Here is an 18,597-nt window from a genome sequence, read left to right as displayed (position 1 = left end):
ACATCGGCTCTTCAAAGATTTCAATGATTGTATTTTTCACATGGTCTGGTGGACCTTCACGTTTTCTGTTGGCTACAACTTTTACCCCCACATACACTGGTATAATCAACGGGTTGCAATCCTATTCATTTATCACATTGGATAGTCCTTCGTGATGAGAGCTGGCTGAATCAACTTCTTATGATTCTTTCTGTTCGATACATAACCCATCATGTTCTGATCACTCTCCTGTTATTCTGCTTCTGAAACTCTTTCAAGGTCTTCACCGTTTCCTCTTCAAAATTTATTGGACCAAGGTAGATAAGTATTGGGACTATGATTGTTAGAGGTTTTTTCTCTAAACCAAGCTCTGGAAATCCGATTTTTCATTTATTGTAAACTCCCTCAGCAATTATAAAAAAGAGATTTTAAAAAGTGAAAACTTGGTCCTCCTCTGAAAGAGGAGAGCCACCAAGCTTCTCGGTGGCATATCTACAGCAATTAAATTCTCCCATTATAGCCCAGGGAACATTACCATCAGGAGCAGCTTGAGAAAGAGAGTTCCACAAAACTTTACGATCTGACATGCTATTAGAAGCATAAACAACAGAGAGCTGAAAAAGAGGCTGATTAGACACAATGATCATACCAGAAATCAGTTGAGAGGTAATAATAGAGGGAGAGAAAATCAGCTTAGAAGAATCCCACTTTACCCAGATTCTCCCAGAGACAGAAAAAGCAAAATTGTTGCAGCTTGCTTCATAAGAGAAAAGCTTATGAGAATGTTCAAAGAACGGATCATCAAGAGAATGGATATTAATCCTGTTCTCCAAAATACAAACTAAATCAAGTTTAAAAGACTCAATAAGACGCTTAAAACAAAGCACTTTATCAGGGCGATTAAACCCCGAATATTCCACGCAACCATTAGTGGAATAGACATCAGGATTTTTGCTTAGATTGGTACTTTTTCCCTTGCTTCCTCTTAGCAGTTTTTTTGACTGTAGTAGATTCAAGATGTTTGTTCGATTTGATTTGAACTTTAACATTCTTATCCTTCCCAGTAGCATCAGCATTAAAATCATCCCTCTCTAAATTCACCTCAGATTTAGAGAAAGGGTCCTTGATATCTTCCTCATCATTTAATATTTCAAACCTATTTGGAGAAACATATCCTTCCCGTCAGATGTCGACTGTGTTTGAAAATTAGTAGAGGATGAGGAAGCAACATCATTGGGCTAGTTTAGATTAGGGATGCCCAAACTAAACTGATCCCCATTGACAAAATCTCTAATAATGGAATCAGCAACAATATCAGTTTCCTTTGATTTCATTTTAGTGGGAGTTGGGGAATGTGGCTGATACTGTAAAGGATGTCCAATCACCATGGAAGGAGACTCAAGAGAATTTTGATTATTCTGGGGAATTTGAGGATTGTTAGGCTCCTTGATACAGGATTGAGTAGGCGGGAGATTATCCAGAGGTTCAGTGTTGGAGATAGGTCTAGGACGAGACCTTCTGCTAGTACTCCTACCTCTTAAATTTTTCGGTTCTTTACCAGTATCTTTACCTTCCTCATTAGATTCCCTCTCCGGTTTTTTTGGACAAGAAGAAGAATAATGCATTAAAGACTTACAGTGTTGACAGGGAAAAGGGCGCCATTCATATTGCACTCTCAAACATACCACTTCCCCATCCAAAGAAACCTGAATCTCCTCCGGATAGGTGGCCTTGCAATCAACCAGAACACAAATTCTAGAAAAAGGTAAGTCTGGTTTTCAGCTCCGTCAAGCTGTCCACAGCAACAAGAACACCGATTTTGCTAGCAATCCTCGAAATACCCTCCGAGTTCCAGCATACAAGAGGAAGATCATGAATCTTCACCCAGATTGGAACATACGCAAAATCTTCACGTTTTGGAACAAATTTGGGGTGCCACTTTTGAAGAACAAATGGTTTCCCCAAAATGAACCAGACTCTTCTCGTCCAGACCATATCGAAATCTTCCGCACAAGAGAAACGAAAGAGAAAAAAACCATCATTTAGTAAAAGGAGTTGAACCGAACCTTTCAAACTCCAAGTTTTTTTAACCGCCGAGAGCAAGGCTTCATAGTAGGGACGCCTCCCTATAGAATAACCAACCAGACATAGCTTCCAGTCCTCCCCTCCATTGGATAACTTCTTCCCAGTGAAAGGGATAATCTCCGGTTCCGAGGGAAAATGCGAAAACTTTAAAGGGTTTGCGGAAGCTGCAGCAGGTTCAAAAACTTTGTTCCAACTTTTGGAGATCAAACGAACCTAACCTCCAGGAGATTTTGCAAGCGAGGGGAAAGAGGGGGAAAGAACAGCATCCTTGAAGGGAGTAGGAGAAGGAGAAGATCCCTCCGGCATCGCCGGAGGGAGGGAGGAGAAGCTGATGACAATATGAGAAAAACCTCAGCGGCGGTTAGGGTTCCCAGAGAGCCAATCTGAACATAGATTGAGGGGTTCGAAAGACTTTGGGAGAATTATTAGGTCCGTGTTCGGATTCGTGGTGCCTCACATCATGAAAATTTCATATGCAGTGTATATCTAAATTGATGTCCGGACGATCCGATGACCAAACGGGCGTAATAATTCGCCACAATTTTGGAACAATTAAGACAAACTACTAAGTACTCACAACCTCGAATTCCACCTCTTGTTAGCCAAAGCTTCCAAAATGAGCTGCGTTAAATTGGTATACATATATTTATAAAAAACTAACACATATTATGTGTATTTACTATTTACTGGTTAGCTATTAAATAAATCCATAATTAAATTTAAATAATGATATCTACAATGCAAAAATTCATTCGTATACTTAAAGTTAACTTTTAAAATTAGTGTCATGAGTTATTTGCAAGTAGCAATTAAATGGAGTGATTGAATATTAATTAGTCATGAGTTCTACGATATCTCAAGCATATCTTTTTTTTCTTTTAGAAACGTTACACATTAATTTTATTTACCATAATCTAATCGTTATAATAAATACTACAAATCTCTCATATAATCCAATTTTCAATATCTACATTCTAATATTGCCAGAGGCATCCACAATTAACATTTTTAGTTTTATCAAACAACTTAAATTATCAATAATTATATCCCAACGATGATAATGCAATAATTACTAATCTAATTGAAATGTTATAAAATTTAACAAGAAAAAAACAGTTCAAATAATGGGCATTTAATTGCTCGGATATATTAACTAGTTAAATATTTCCTAAAATTACAAAACGTTTTTTCCATTCAAGCAGCTTTACCAATTTAAACATTCAGGTCATAGCTTATTAGCTAGTTTTTGGATGAGAAAGGTAATCATAGACAAAATGCAAAAGCCACAGAGTAGAATTCTGTTTAAATTTAGTCAACAACAACATTTTAGAAATGAAATGATACAATTCTTCACCAGTAATTGTCCAACACATACAGCAATATATACATTATTAGCAAGCAAGAACCGGAAAACTATTTTCATATTTAACTAGAAACCAAGACTTCAAAAACGCCGGACTGCCGTAGACCCCAAGGTCTAGTCTGATGTATTTATTGCATTTGTTTGAATGTATCAAGGATATTGGGCCTGGTTAGCCTTGGCAAACCGACCCTTAATCCTCACCCTGCTGTCGGCCCGCGCCTTCCTCGATTCATATCGTATAAGCTTCTCATATCTGCTTGGTTGTTTAACAGTAATTATCATTAAAAAAAAAACAAGAAATGGTAAATATGTTCAGAAACTGTAGCTTGAATTACCTTCTTGTCTTCCTCTTCTCCTTGTACCTTAAAATAACAGAGCTGCGGTCATGCACTTCATCTTTAGGAAGGCTTGGATATGATGCAGCTTCCATGGTGCTATCAACAAATGTTTCACTAGCCAAAGAAGAGCTTCCAATCTGCCTTTCCTGTGACACTTCTACTGGGTCGCTAACAGCCATCTGATTATCAGTGATGTTACATTGTAGTTTACTGATATGCAAACGTGAAACTCTACATGGATAAGCAATTTACACTCCTTCATCTAAAGGTAAGTTTGGTTGAACTTTGAAGGCAATTCAAATTCATTTTACTTCATAATTTTACTTTTCTTCCCAGTTTTGATGTAATTTGCCTAAGAAATATTAAAACATATTTTCATTGACAATTCGTTACCCAATTCTAGTAAAAAACAGGAAGAAATTTGATTGATTATCATTGTAACTCATATATCTCCTACTAACTAGAAAAGTAGAAATACATAGGACTTCAAGTAAATCCGAAATTGACACTAAACATTCGAGTATAAAGTGGAGCTCAAAATTGAGTCAAGCTGAGCTAATTTCGAGCAAGTTTCACGCTTCAAGCTTTTATGCAGCCTTAGCTTCCACCATTGCAAAGAGAACTATGTTGTATAGAGACGAGAATACAACACCTTCTGCTCTCTCCTATCTTCATCGTACAAGGGTAGCCAAAAGGATGAGGAGAGCAAAATTGAATTATCAAAAAGAGGAAATGATAAAAGTGATTAAAATTAAGACATGCAGACATGAGGGATTTTATCTGCAAAATCATCGTGCAGGGAGCAGCCACAAGGATAGAAATTTGCTTACTGATAGAGCAAAAATTTTTTATTTATTTATTTTTTTATAGAGCAAAAAAATTATCCTTCAAATCATCGAGTAGGAATTAATTTGCAATTAAATTTAAATGTTTGTCATCCATTCATTTATAAATTAAAGCATGTACTAGGCATGGTCAACTAGTTCTTCGTCTCTCCTTCTTGAGAAAGATACAAGGAAGACCCTAAATACTATTGCAAAGCGGTCATTTAATAAAATGAGACCTAAAAGGAGAAAAATGAAAGGAAACAAAAAGGGAAACAAGAAGAAATAGGAAAATGATGCACTTTGGAAGTAAAATCAGCAAGCAAAAGAGAAGAAAAGTGTAGGAACACAGATAATAAATGATGTATGATTTCTCCTCTTCAAAAATAAAGCAAGATATAATTAATCTACTATTCGAGAGACACATCAGCTCTCCCACAAATCCTAGACGTCGCTGGGAACTCACAACAAACACTAGGAAAATAAACTCAGCAATATCATCATCCATAACCTTAATCAAAACGCCCCTTTAAATAGGCCTAGCTACAATAACAAAAATAGAACCTTCTTAAACAATTAAATGTGATTTAGAAAACCTTTTCTAAACAATTAAACATGAATTAGAAAAACTTTCCTAAACAATTAAACACTTTCTAAATAGCATAAATACAATTAGGAAACTTTTCTAAAAAACTCCTCCTTGATTAGTAACCTTCCTAAATAACTTTTTCATTAATTAGGAAACAACTCCCCCTTGATTAGGAACCTTCCTAAATAGATCCCCCTTCCTAAAAGCCATGAGCAGTCCAGGTAGTTCAGCAAGGAGAGCATGTACAACTGACAATTCATCACTCTGAACATCCCTCGTTGGAAGAAACTGTACAATATCTCGCATTGCCACTTGTCCAGTTGTACAGATAAGTTTTTTCTCCAATGCCTGCATCCAAAATCTCCATTTCTTTGAAGTCAACGCCACCAACTCCTACAGTAAGGATTGAAAGAAGCAGATCGAATGCCTTCACTAATGCATCTTTAGTTTCTTGAAGAAATGTTATCACCCCATCCGCGATTATTAGCAAGACAAAATACTTATGCTGGTTGTTGGCAAGTGACTGGCCAGCTAATGCTGCAGCAGTGTTAATAACAGGTTCGAAAAGGGTATGTCCAGCCCAGGATACATTACAAAAGAGCACTAGCATAAGCTGTCATTATTCCTTGAACACCATTAACTTCAGGGTGGTGTGTGCTTCCGTTTAAATTAAAGCAATAAGAGATAGTCCCATCAATAGGCCTTGCTCCAAAGCCCCAAGCAAGAAAGCGCTTATCTGTGTCATAGAACTGTAGAATTTCTGCAACATCTAATCTACTCATCCATTTAATTTCTTGCTTTTATCTTTGTTTGTTATTGCTCTTAGATAAGCATTTGGTCGACCTGAGGAATCAATGTAATGCAAAGACTCTGAGAGCCAAAGATTTTCATTTGAAGCTGTGAAGTTTACTGCTACCATGAAATTCATTTCACAGCCAGCGGCATTATAGTCTAGGAAAGTTTGTCTCTTATTTTAAGAAAACTTTTGCACAAATAATTGACCCTTCAATATCTTATTGGGATGATTAGGGCTAGTATTACTAGGTAGGAAAAGATATTCCCCATGCTGATGCTGGTGAAGCTTTTCCAAGTCTGCCAGAGATTTCACAACTTTGCCAATGAGGTCATGCTTTCCATTTCTATTGAAGTTGTAGCATTCAATATTCAAAGGCGCATCCTTGCTTTCAACTTGTTGAAGATTTATAATTACTGGCTTCCAAGCGGGGTTGAGATCATTCTTTATAACCCATGTCTTGTAAACTGGAACAGGAGGGCCAGCCTCTGTTGTTCTAGAAATCACCAAGAAAACATCATTTTTTGAGAAAAAATCCTTTTATCCAAATTTGCACAGTGAAATAATATCTCAACATCATTTTTGAGCTAAAACACTCTTCAGTACGAGCAGTAAGCTCCTATAGATTTTGAGACCTTTTTTCCATGTCTCTATGGTCTAATTTGATCAAGGATCTAATAGGTTTAGTGGCAACCTCTGAAAGAAAACAGATAGCTTCACCCAGAAATTGCTGCAGATCCAACTTCAGTGTCTTTGCAGGAACATTATGGAACTGAGAATCTACATCATATAACTGGAACACCAAAGGTTGCAACCACTCAAAACGGGCAGTTAGATCAATCTTTGCAACCAATATAGGATTTAGTGAATTCAATACTACTTCAGTTCAACCAATCTCTTCAAGTGTTTCTCTTTGCATAAACAACAATCATAGGATCACTCTTTGTAGATTCAAGAGATATTGATAACCCAGGATATATATTATTCATGGGCATATAATCCCTTTCACATTCTTTTTCTCGTTCCCTCTCCCGCAACATATCCACGCACTCCTCTTCGTGTATATCAAGTTCTCGATAAAAAGCATTGCCGTCATCCTTCTATTCAGCCATTGTTGGGACTCCAAGATTTAGATGGTCACGTGGAATAATGTTCCCTTGGTAGTCAGTTCCAGCAGAACCATGAAGGCCCTTCCTTGACATATAATCACGCCCTAAGAGTAAAAATTACGTCATAAGCAGCATTTGACCCTTGAGTATGGTTGAAATCATCAATATTCCACTTTGGAGCTCCTAAAATTGAAGCTAAATGTGGTGGTGTGCCATTCTGAGAACTGCTAAGAATGGATAAAGCATGTGGATCTACATCCATTCTTCCACCATACGAATTAAATTCTTGAGAATCGGGATGAATAGGTGCAACTCTTGTTGCAAGATATTCAACTTGTTTCACATCAAGACTAGGATACAGTGACCCCAGGATTGTCATCATAGGATCTCCACCACCCCAATAGCTTCTTCCTCCCCTAGTGTAACAGCTGTTGTGATCCCTCCATGTTTCCCCTGTGTATCGAGGGTGGGAATCCCACATTTCTTCCCTCCATCTAACATAACCCGATCCCCACGTTTCAGACCATCCCCCTCCTCTGGTCATCCACTGCCCTAACCCCAAAAGGCCCTCGATAGTGGTCGGCCACTCCACCACAGAACTCCCTTCTTATTGTCCCCCCATCCGGAACCCCTAATTCGCCCCTTATCGAAGCCCTAGGAGGTGGTTCTTGATGAAAGAAGCTTTCATCATCGAACTATTTCCGTCTGATCTCTTTTCCATTAGTTTCGGCCAAGGGAATCCAGATCGATTTTGGGTTGGGGTTGGCAATCGGAACCACCGGTGGAATTTAGGATCGCATCTCTATAAGCTTCTATATCATCTCCTCCACCCCTCCAAATCAGCTTTCAATAGATGACAACCTTCACTCCATGGCTGAGAATTCCTTCCCACTAACACTCTCAATCAAATCCCCTCCCATTAAGGTGTGATGCCCAATCTATCCCCAATTATAGGAGATTCAAATTCAAATTATTTACTCCTTTCCAACATTAAAATCAGAAATTAAATTTCAGATTTTGAATTTGTTTTCCCTCCCTATCCAAACCCTAAAATCTGAAATTAAAGCTACCCCCTCTCCTAGCCTTGGCCGACCACCCAAGCCTCTCCCTCCTCCCTTACATTCCTTCTCCCTTGCTTGATACATCGTCTAAGGAGGAAGACACACAACTTCCCTCGGCCTCCCTACCCATGAATGGCTGATCCCGAGCAAGATCATGGATTCGTCTACAATAATCAAGGATGAGAGGATGTGCTTAGATCATCCTTCTTCGACATCAACTTCGAGATCGACCACACAGTCGAAGATTACGTCGATCGGATCTTCTTCTCCTTGAAGACCTCCATTGACGAGCACCAAACCACTGGTAAGTGGCAAATCCTCTAACATTGTTGATTCAGATTTCCAAAATTCCATATCCATTGCTGCTACTATATGCCAGATAACACGTATTCTCTACGTATCTGATTGACGACTAGCCTTAATCGAAAGTTCTCTCTCGTGATCGGGAGGGGTAATTAACTATAGGGGCTTGCGCCTATAGGAAACCAGAACTCAGATCATAAAGTCCTCGCAAATGAGGGCGAAATCTCTGGGTAGTGTCTTATCTACAAAACCCATCTGCCTTCCAAAATTTACCTCCGAACTATTCAGTTAAAACTCCCTCGTTGAATAAAAAGATCAGCGGGCGGAGGCCGAGGCATTATTTTTGGAGCCCACAAACATCCACCAACTCCTTCCACTCCGGATAAATTTTTATTGGGTGATACTATAAGCGTCTTCTGTCTTATGGTGGTGTCATTAATGTTGTTGAAATTATTCTTCCACTAAAAAGCCCTCAAGAGTGTGAGTGAGGGAAACTCACGGTGGACCTTCTAATTGTTAATCAGTGGATTTATGTTAATTGCACATTAAGTTTTAACATTATTTTTTATGCTATTTTAAGTTTCATTCTAATCTACTTTGTAACTGCATGCCAAAGCAAAAACGATAACTAAAGATTCCTAGAATCTAATCTGGTGAAACAATAAGTTGTAATTACAATGCTTATCAAAATTTTATAAATTTCACTACAATTCCTACAACTGTTACATTGTTTCACATCATCTTGGTATCAGAACATGGTTGTGTCTTAGTTGCATTCTAAGATTCCCCACTTGCCTTTAGTAGACGTCATAGTTTGCATCCACCCTTAAATACAACATATTTACTTTATTATTATTTCTGCAGTAGTTACCCAACTTGAGTCAATGGACCCCAAACAAATTCCGCATACCCTAGACTTTACTATAGGTCAGTTAGGAACTGTGACCAGACAAATAAGAGATACCCAAGGTGAGTTAGTTGATTTTCGCCACCAAGATGGAGAACATTTAGACAACATTAAAAGTTTAGGGAACCACACGGTGTACACCCTTTCTAGGCCTCCTTCCCCCTATGTTGAAAAGACACAAGCTGAGGACGGACCACAACGAGACCCCTACCGTCATAATAACCATAGGCCCAAACGTGAACCTATAGGTCATGACCCCAATTGGCGAGATAATGATGCACAATTACTCAAAAACATCTGAATAGATGCCCCTTCCTATGATGGCACCCTTAACCCACAAGTTTTTTTGGACTAGCTATTTTAAATGGTATAATATATCAGAAGCTAGGAAGATTAGGTTCACTGAGATGAAGCTTAATGGAAGAGCTAGTCAATATTGGATGAACCTTGAAAACATGCGTGAAGCTCGAGGGGAATACCCGATCACTGACTGGAGAGCTATGAAGCAAGAGCTCAAGAAAAATACCCCCCTCCATCCTACTACCCCAGACTCTTAGATAGATGGAATAGACTGACTCGAGGTCACAAACCCGTAAAAAAAAAGGAGAAGATTTGGTGTGACGTATTGAAGATGAACGTTGGTCAAATTATCGTGGGTCGCCCATGGTTATTTGATAACAATGTCCATATTTATGGGAGATCTAACACCTGCATGTTTGAACATAACGAAAGAAGATTAAACTTTTACCTTCACAACCCAAGCATTTTAAAGAAGAAGTTAAGCCCGCTCCTATCAAACCCAGCATAGGCTTAAACCTCTTAACTGCAAAAGAATTAGATGTTAAACTTGTTCAAGGATCACCCATGTATGCCTTAGTAGCTCGGGATGCAATGGTTGAAACAGAAGAACCTATTCCGAAAGAAGTCAAACCACTCCTCAAAACTTTTACCGACGTGTTCCCTGAAGATCTACCCAACCAACTCCCCCCTTTGAGGGATATCCAACATGTCATTGACTTAGTACCTGGAGCTTCCATACCCAACATGCCTCACTATCATATGAATATGAAAGAACATGCTAAGTTAAAAGAGCAAGTCGATGATTTACTCCAATGAGGATTCATTAAAGAAAGTCTAAGCCCATGTGTCGTTCATGCACTCTTGACTCCCAAGAAAGACGGCTCTTGGATAATGTGTGTTAATAATCGTGCAATTAACAAAATCAAGATAAAGTATCGTTTCCCTATTCCCCGATTGGATGATATGTTAGACATGATGACTGGAGCCACCCTCTTTTCTAAAATTAATCTCAAGAGTGGATATTACCAGATCAGAATCCGTCCTGGTGATGAATGGAAGACTACATTTAAGACTAAGGATAGTTTATATGAATGGATGGTCATGCCTTTTGGCCATAGCAATGCACCATTGCACCTAACACTTTCATGAGGGTTATGACTCAGGTCCTCCACCCATTCTTAGGAAAATTTGCAGTTGTTTATTTTGACAACATTTTAATCTATGGCAATTTGGTGGGTCAACATTTAAATCATTTAAAGCAAGTTTGTGAGGTCTTGAATAAAGAACAAATGTATGCTAATCCTAAGAAATGTATGTTCCTCACAAATAGTATTATCTTTCTCGGATTTATTATATCTTCCCAAGGAATATCAGCTGATCTCGAAAAGGTGCGTGCAATTAATGAGTGGCCTGAACCTAAGAATATCATAGATGTTTGGAGTTTTCATGGATTGGCCATATTCTATCGGAGGTTTATTAGAAATTTTAGCACTATCATAACCCTAATAACTGATTGTCTAAAAAAGGAAGAATTTCATTGGACCAATCTGCCTCCAAAACTTTTGAAGAGATCAAGAGGAAAATGGTAGAAGCCCCTGTCATGCGCTTATCAAATTTTTCTAAAGTCTTTGAAGTAACTTATGACGCTTTTGGCATTGGTATTGGTGGGTTATTTCCCAAGAAGGACATCTCGTGGCTTATTTTAGCGAGAAATTAAATGACATTAAACAGCAATACTCCACCTATGACAGAATTTTATGCCATCATTCAATCCCTTAGGTATTTGAGACACTACCTTCTCCCGCAAGAATTTGTTATCTTCTCTGATCATGAGGCCTTGCAATACATAAACTCTCAAAAGAAACTCAACGCCCGACACGGTCGTTGGGTTGAATTTTTGCAAGAGTATACATATACGATCAGACATAAAGCAAGGTCTGAAAATAAAGCTACTAATGCATTAAGTAGTCATATGATGGTAACCCGAGAAATGAGGATTAAAGTGATCAGATTTGAACGTATTGAGGAGGATTATAAAGAATGCCCTAACTTTAAAGATACGTATTCTCTACTCACGATTGAGAGTGAACGAATGGTCAATGATTTCTTTCTAGAATATGGATATTTGTTTAAATCACAAAAGCTCTGCATCCCCAACACGTCACTTCAAGAATTCCTCGTTTGGGAATTACACTCTGGAGGTTTAGCTTTATACTTTGGACAAACTAAAACTATTGCCTCTGTAGAACATCATTTTTACTGATCTAGCCTTAAATGTGATGTTAGCAAATTGGTGAAAAGGTGTCACACTTGTCAACTAGCTAAACAACGTAAACATAATACATGACTCTACACACCCCTCCCTATACCAAATTGCCCTTGGCAGGACGTAAGCATGTATTTCGACCTTGGACAACGTAAGACCTTTAGAAAGCATGACTATATTTGCATTGTAGTTGACCGTTTTTCTAAGATGACCCATTTCTCCTCCCTTATTCCAAAACTTTTGATGTTTCTCGAATTGCGAGATATATTTTGATGAAATTGTTAGGTTACATGGTTACCTAAAACTATAATGTCTGATCGAGATGTCAAGTTTACTTGTTATTTTTGGAAGATTTTGTAGCATAAAATGGGTACTAAGCTCTAATTTTTCACCACTTTGCATCCCCAAACTGACGGGAAAATTGAAGTTATTAATAGGAGTTTAGGCAATCTCTTAGAGACTTTGGTAAGAGAACATGTTCAAAATTGGGACTCCAAACTTCCTACAGTTGAGTTCACTTATAATAACTCTGTTAATCGAACCACGGGTCTAAGTCCCGTTGAAATTGTGTACGGGTATCAACCTAGACAGCCTATATATTTGATCCCTATGTGTCCTAAGTTAAGAGCATTTGAGTCTACATCTGCATTTGTATTGCATCTCCAGGAATTGTACAAGAAAATTAATAAAAAGATTAAACAAAGCAATGTTAATTATAAATTTAATTCGGATCTTAAAAAAAGATTTAAAGAATTCGAGGTTGGAAATTTTGTAATAAGATGGATTCGTTTGAAATGATTCCCACAATGGACCGTTAAAAAGATACATGCTAGAAGTGCGGGACATTTTAAAATAATATCAAAATAAATAGTAATGCTTATGTGCTAGACCTACTTGAATGTTTTAACATGAATCTTACGTTTAACATCGAAGATCTAATAGCCTTTGAGGGACCAGAGTTTAACCCCACAAATTCACTAAATATGGAGCCTTGTGTGACCCTATCTGGTGAGAACCCTAGCCTACCTCCACTGCCAAATATCTCTATTTTACTTAATTCGGAAAAAATTGAAGTAATACTTAATGATAAAATTATTTCCACCAAAGAAAGTGAGCGCCAAAAGTATTTAATTCAATGGAAAGAAAAATCGGAGACGGAGAACTCGTGGATTGATCGTGATGAGCTACAGAGATTGGACCCTGACCTTCTAGAGTTGTGTGAAGGCACTTGTGACGCTTACTCGACAAGGTCGATCATTCTCCCACCCTGGGAGAATAATGAGGACATCAGCAGGAAATTATGGCGCATCTATCATGGGAAGAATCGTAGATTGACGGCTACGATTAGGAGTCTTTATTTATGAAGTGTTTTATGTATTATTTTTTATATGTTTTAGTATTTACCATTATACCCCTACGATGGATTAGTTTATGTTCTAGCCCAGAGGGCATTTAAGTCTTTGTATATTTTGTTGCTTTTGAGGCCTATATATGAGGGCCCTAACTATTGTATGAGGGAGATAATTAATGAAAATGTTTGCATTCTAGTTCCCTTGAGTGTTGAGAGTTCTAGAGAAAGGTGAAGTCCCTAGGTGAGGGAAAAAGCAACTCCCGCCAGCCGTAGAAAGTATCCGGACTCTCGGTTTCTCTTCCACTACCTTTCCTCCCTCTTTTTCTTCTCTCCAAGCAGCTGGCCTCCTCCCCATCTCCACCCCAAACAGCCAGCCACCCCTCCTCCCACACCACCGGCCACCCCTTTCCCCTACCCAAACCATCGTCCCTAGACCCACCCACTAGCCCTACTCCACCTAAACCCCCAAGCTCGTCCCCCTCCATAGTTGTTGACTCCGCTAGCCCAACCCTAGCCGCGCTAATCCAAATCCCCCAATACTTCCTAGCTTGAGGGGGAGTGTCAAAATCCAGCCTTTCAAGAGCAAACCAATCCAACTGCTACAGTGCTCAATCCATGGGGCACAAGACTCACGTCAGAAGTTATTCCATATCGAGCTACTGATTTATGAAGGATTATATTAGAATTATTTTGTAATTATTTGTTTTCATATTAACGTATCTTGTATAGATCCATAAATAGAGGAGAAATCATGTAATAAAGCAAGCTTTTCTTCTCAACCCTCTTGTTTTAAGATGGGGTCGACTACATGAATCCTATTTCTCTATTGTGTCCTGTTAAGAGTCAAATTCTTATTTATATCTAATAAAGAAAGGTCATTTCTAATATTTTCCAACCAAGTCTTTTTAGGTCTACTCTACCTTTCTTAACATAGGTCAAATCTAATACATCTTCTCCCCTAACCGGATCATCGGAAACCAACCATTTTATGTGATCAAACCATCTAAGGCGACTCTCTCTAATCTTATCTACCACTAGAGCTACTCCAACCTTTTAACATATTTGTTCATTTCGTATCCTATCTCTAAGAGTAGCCACTCATCCACCTGACATCCTCATCTCTAAAACACTTAACTTAATATTATGCTTCTTTTTTAATGGCCAATATTCTGCACCATAAAACATTGAAGGTATAACCATCATATTATAGAATTTTCCCTCAAGTTCGAGTGGTACTTTTCTATCCCACAACAAGCCCAATGCATTCCTCCACTTCACCATCCAACTTGAATTCTACTAATAATATCTCCATCAATTTCAGCATCACTCTGAACAATAAACCCAAGATATCTAAAAAGAGTACTATTATTAATGACTTGATCGCCCAAAGTCACAACCCCCCGCTAGATATATTACTACCTATGATGCACGGACACTGCGACACAGACACGAAACGTCAGGTATATGGATACGGCGCGAACACGATATTATAATTTTTGTATATGATGTATAGAAATTAATATAACATCATATTAGAAATGAAAAATAATAATAAATGAATGTCATGATAAGTTGTCTAGCTTAAAATATAAAATATTTTGTACAAAATGTCTAGTACAACCATGTTTAGATGATTATGATTTATGGGGATGAGCATGTGATAAATATATCCATGAAAACCTATTTGAGTGTGGCAAATATAAGAATGCTATGACATAGTGTGAAAAGACTACAAATGCTAAGTTGACAAATAATTTTTTAGGAAGAATGGTGAGATAATTACATGTAAATATAAAATAGAGAAAAAAGATTTAAGTACTTTAGGCATGCACAATAAAGATTACAAGATGCACCAATAAGGCATGCACATAAAGATTTTTCAGACATAATAAAAATTTTTCTTATTACATGTCATTAAAAATTGCAAACATAAATAGACATAAAGGTTTTCAATAATCTTTACTACCTCTCAAAAAAATAAAAAAAGATTCATTCCTAATAATCATGCAAAATATAACAAAGCTAAGCAACCCTAAAACAATGTCGGATATACCATCAAACTTCTAGCAACAGAGACTGGAATTCCTGTTATTACTGCATTGATGACTAGGAAATTAGGTGCAACAACATAGCTTCAAGCGTAATGAGCATGCACAAGGAATGAAGGGCTAAGAAAGAGAAGGGAATGGAGAAGAGGAAGAGTAGAAGGAAGAAAGGGAAGGAAATATATCTGCGGGAGAGAGGGATGGTCAGACTGACAGGAGGCTCGGAGGAGGTCGAGTCTGGCAACTGGAGCGGAACTCGAGTTCGGGCCTGAGGTCGGAGGCCAAGCACGGGCTTCAATTTGCTATGCGTGCCAAAAAGACAAAGGAGGAGAGGGGTTTGGCAGGTCTTCCTGCATGAGATTGAGGGAGAGCATATGTGGGGAAATCGGTCGGGTTCTGCTCAAGCGAGAGAGGTGAAGGATGCAGGGGCTTCATCCTGGAACGAGAAGGTCGGTGTCTACTTGAGCAAAGCCTGCGATCGGCAAGCACTATAGGCGGCGAGAGGAGGGAAGTTCGGCACCAGGAGGGGCTGCGAGAGACAGAGCAAGGGGCAGAAACCCTAAGGCATATGACAAGCTCATATTGATGCATATACGAGCGAATGTGAAGTTCTATTTGATTTAGTAAATATAAAAATTTTATAATTTAAAACAATTTTATCATAAAAAATTAGGACACACGTGTCCACTTAAATTTAAACATTATTTTAATCGGGCACGTCTCTGCCGGATCGGGCACATGTCTGTGTCTGACATGTGTCCGACAATACATTCTCTCTTCAAGAGGTGTGTCGGTGCATCATAGATTACTACAATCAAAGTCACAAACGAGTACTCCATCCTTAAAATATTGAAATAAAATTTAAATCTTAAAGACAATATTTAATTAATTTGACACAGTTGCACGGTCTAGTTCTAGAAATAACTCAACAAAGACATGATCTTATTAATTTAACAAAACTCGTCATTTATGCATTTTATTTGAACTTATTAAAATTCACAATGCTATTTGTCGAGCATAACCAATATGTTGACAATGGCTGCTCTAGTCAAATGAAATAAATAAATATATATATATATATATATATTTTTTTTTTTTTTTTGACATTTTAGTTATGACAGTTCATTAGAAAATTTTACCAAAATTTAATCAGCCTATTTACCATTCCTCGATCAAAGTTATTTAATTTACATTAACACATTCTTAGTTTAATTTATTTGCACATGTAATTTGGGATGTGTAAGATTAATTACATGGGTAGATGCTTCTTAAACTAATATTACCCAAGTACATAAATCATGGGAGTCAAATTAAATGGGTTTGAATTTTTATTTTTTATTATTACTTGATTTAAAAGTCACTTGATCTTGATGCATCAGGGAAAGAAAAACACTTTTAAGTAATAAGAATTTTTTTTTATAAACTCTGTCCTGATACATAGGATGAAGATAAGGCATATTATAGGAACAAAATAACTCACAATAAAACCTCCAATTTGATGCATCAACTAAAAAGAAGGCATCCTTTACTAAGAAAAAGAAATTCTAAGATCTGTTTTTTGAAAATCTTGCTCCATAGAATTTCTAGTCCACTGCCCTTCCTAATATGTATATAGATTTATATATGTATATCAATATCAATGTATAGATTTGCATTTGAATACATACATGTGTTATACTGCTATTCCACTTATGAAAACTTATTAGATATGTATGTACAGAAACTAAATATTACAAATTAAACATCCTACTAACTTGTAGCACCACGCACTCAAAATACATATCAACTATAAGAAAAGATGAGGAAATGTAATCACTAAATTAAAAAAGGTAAGAAGCAGACCTCACAGCTGGGTATTTCTACAAATATCGGAGCATAACCGTACTCATTATCTAACTTTCCTAGTTGGAGATTCTCCAGCTGCAAAGATTTGCATTCCATAACTGGCACATTCTCCTCGCTGTAATCAACACCATCAGTTTCACTTATGATTAGTTTACGAATCTGGCGGTGTATCTCGTCCTCACGTTTCCCACAAGATGAAGTTTTATCCTGGTGAATAGACAATCCAAGATAATCAGAACAGTTTTTTTTTATTTTGGACATTTAGGCCATTTAAGGCAAACTCACACACACAACGCATACACAAAGACTCGAACCCAAGACCTCTTAGTTGGAAGCCTAAGCTCTCAACCAACAGGCTAAGGTGAGCTGTGTATAATCAGAACAGTTGCATACTTAAATTAAATTCTATTTATAACCAAACAGCCCCCTTGGAATCTTATTTGAAGCTAATATCTTATTTGAGACAGGATTCAAGCAAGATTTACAAATTCTGCAAAAAGAATCTTGGAGACTTTAAATATCTAATTTCAGCCCCATTATTGATTAAATCCATCGGTTCTTTAAATCACAAAATTCGCAGGAATTAAAGATTTCTACCACCGGAAATCTTAAATCCAGAAATAAATAGACAAACGTTCAGCAAGAGCAATGTCACCAGCAAGATGCTAAACAGCAGGAGACAGAATCAATAAAGTAATCGGGGAAAAAACAAAAAACAAAATCATACGATTTCCTTCGTACCTTTGGAGGCGGAGGGATCCCTATAGCCTGAAACCCATGGAAAGGAGTTGTTGTAGGCTGTGAAATCAGATCATCCCAGCTAAACACCTGCGGCACCTCCCAAGCCAAGTCCCAGTCCTCTTCGACCTTGTCGGGGAGTGAACCCTTGTCGTCTCCAAGGCCAAGGGCGGCAGCAAGGACTGCGCCGGCGGGGCATCCAGTGAAGGGATCGATGGCGCGTCGGTCGTGGCGGTGGTCGTCAGCTTGGTGGGCGTTGAAATCGCAGCTAGAGCAGAGGACGAGGCGGTGGGGAGGGGTAGGGCAGAAGATAGTTGCCGGGGCAAAGGCGCAGCTGTCGCAGAGAAGAGAACGGTTGTGGCGGAACGAGACAGTGTTAGCGGCGTGGACCTCGCGGTCGCAGGCGAGGCAGAGGCGCGCAGAGTCTGCGCGGCAGAAAACCACCGCACGCTTCGAATCGCAAAAGTCGCAGGTGACGGCGTTGGCGTTGGCGTCGGCGTCGGCGGAGACCATTGTTTGGCACTGTAAGGAACTATAGGGCTTAGGGAGTATATAGGTGGAGGTTTGGTTGGCTGTGGAGTAAGGAAATACTGGAGGATGGGATGGACCGATGGAGCGTTCGTTCAGATGGGACTATAAGATGGGTCTAAATTCTAAAAGCCCCGATCAAAACAGAGAAATTATTCTGCAATGTTCAAGCT

General features: G+C 38.3%; 1 protein-coding gene and 1 pseudogene across 1 annotated transcript; both read right to left on the bottom strand.

Annotated features, from left to right (window-relative positions):
* Positions 1–3,330: 3,330 nt before the first annotated feature.
* Positions 3,331–18,437, bottom strand: LOC110103965 (zinc finger protein CONSTANS-LIKE 13). The gene is made up of 4 exons (XM_020832872.2): positions 17,900–18,437; positions 17,156–17,365; positions 3,763–3,944; positions 3,331–3,680 (listed from the first exon to the last, which is right to left on the bottom strand). The coding sequence occupies exons 1-4, from the start codon at positions 18,407–18,409 to the stop codon at positions 3,578–3,580; spliced, it is 1,005 nt and encodes a 334-aa protein (XP_020688531.1). The 5' UTR covers positions 18,410–18,437; the 3' UTR covers positions 3,331–3,577.
* On the bottom strand, positions 4,252–7,666 carry LOC110103966 (annotated as a pseudogene).
* Positions 18,438–18,597: the final 160 nt, after the last annotated feature.

Source organism: Dendrobium catenatum, unplaced genomic scaffold (assembly GCF_001605985.2).
Source record: "Dendrobium catenatum unplaced genomic scaffold, ASM160598v2 fragScaff_scaffold_142, whole genome shotgun sequence".
Classification (NCBI taxonomy): domain Eukaryota; kingdom Viridiplantae; phylum Streptophyta; class Magnoliopsida; order Asparagales; family Orchidaceae; genus Dendrobium; species Dendrobium catenatum.
Note: the sequence above shows the minus strand (reverse complement) of the source record. Positions and strands in the feature narration are given on the sequence as shown.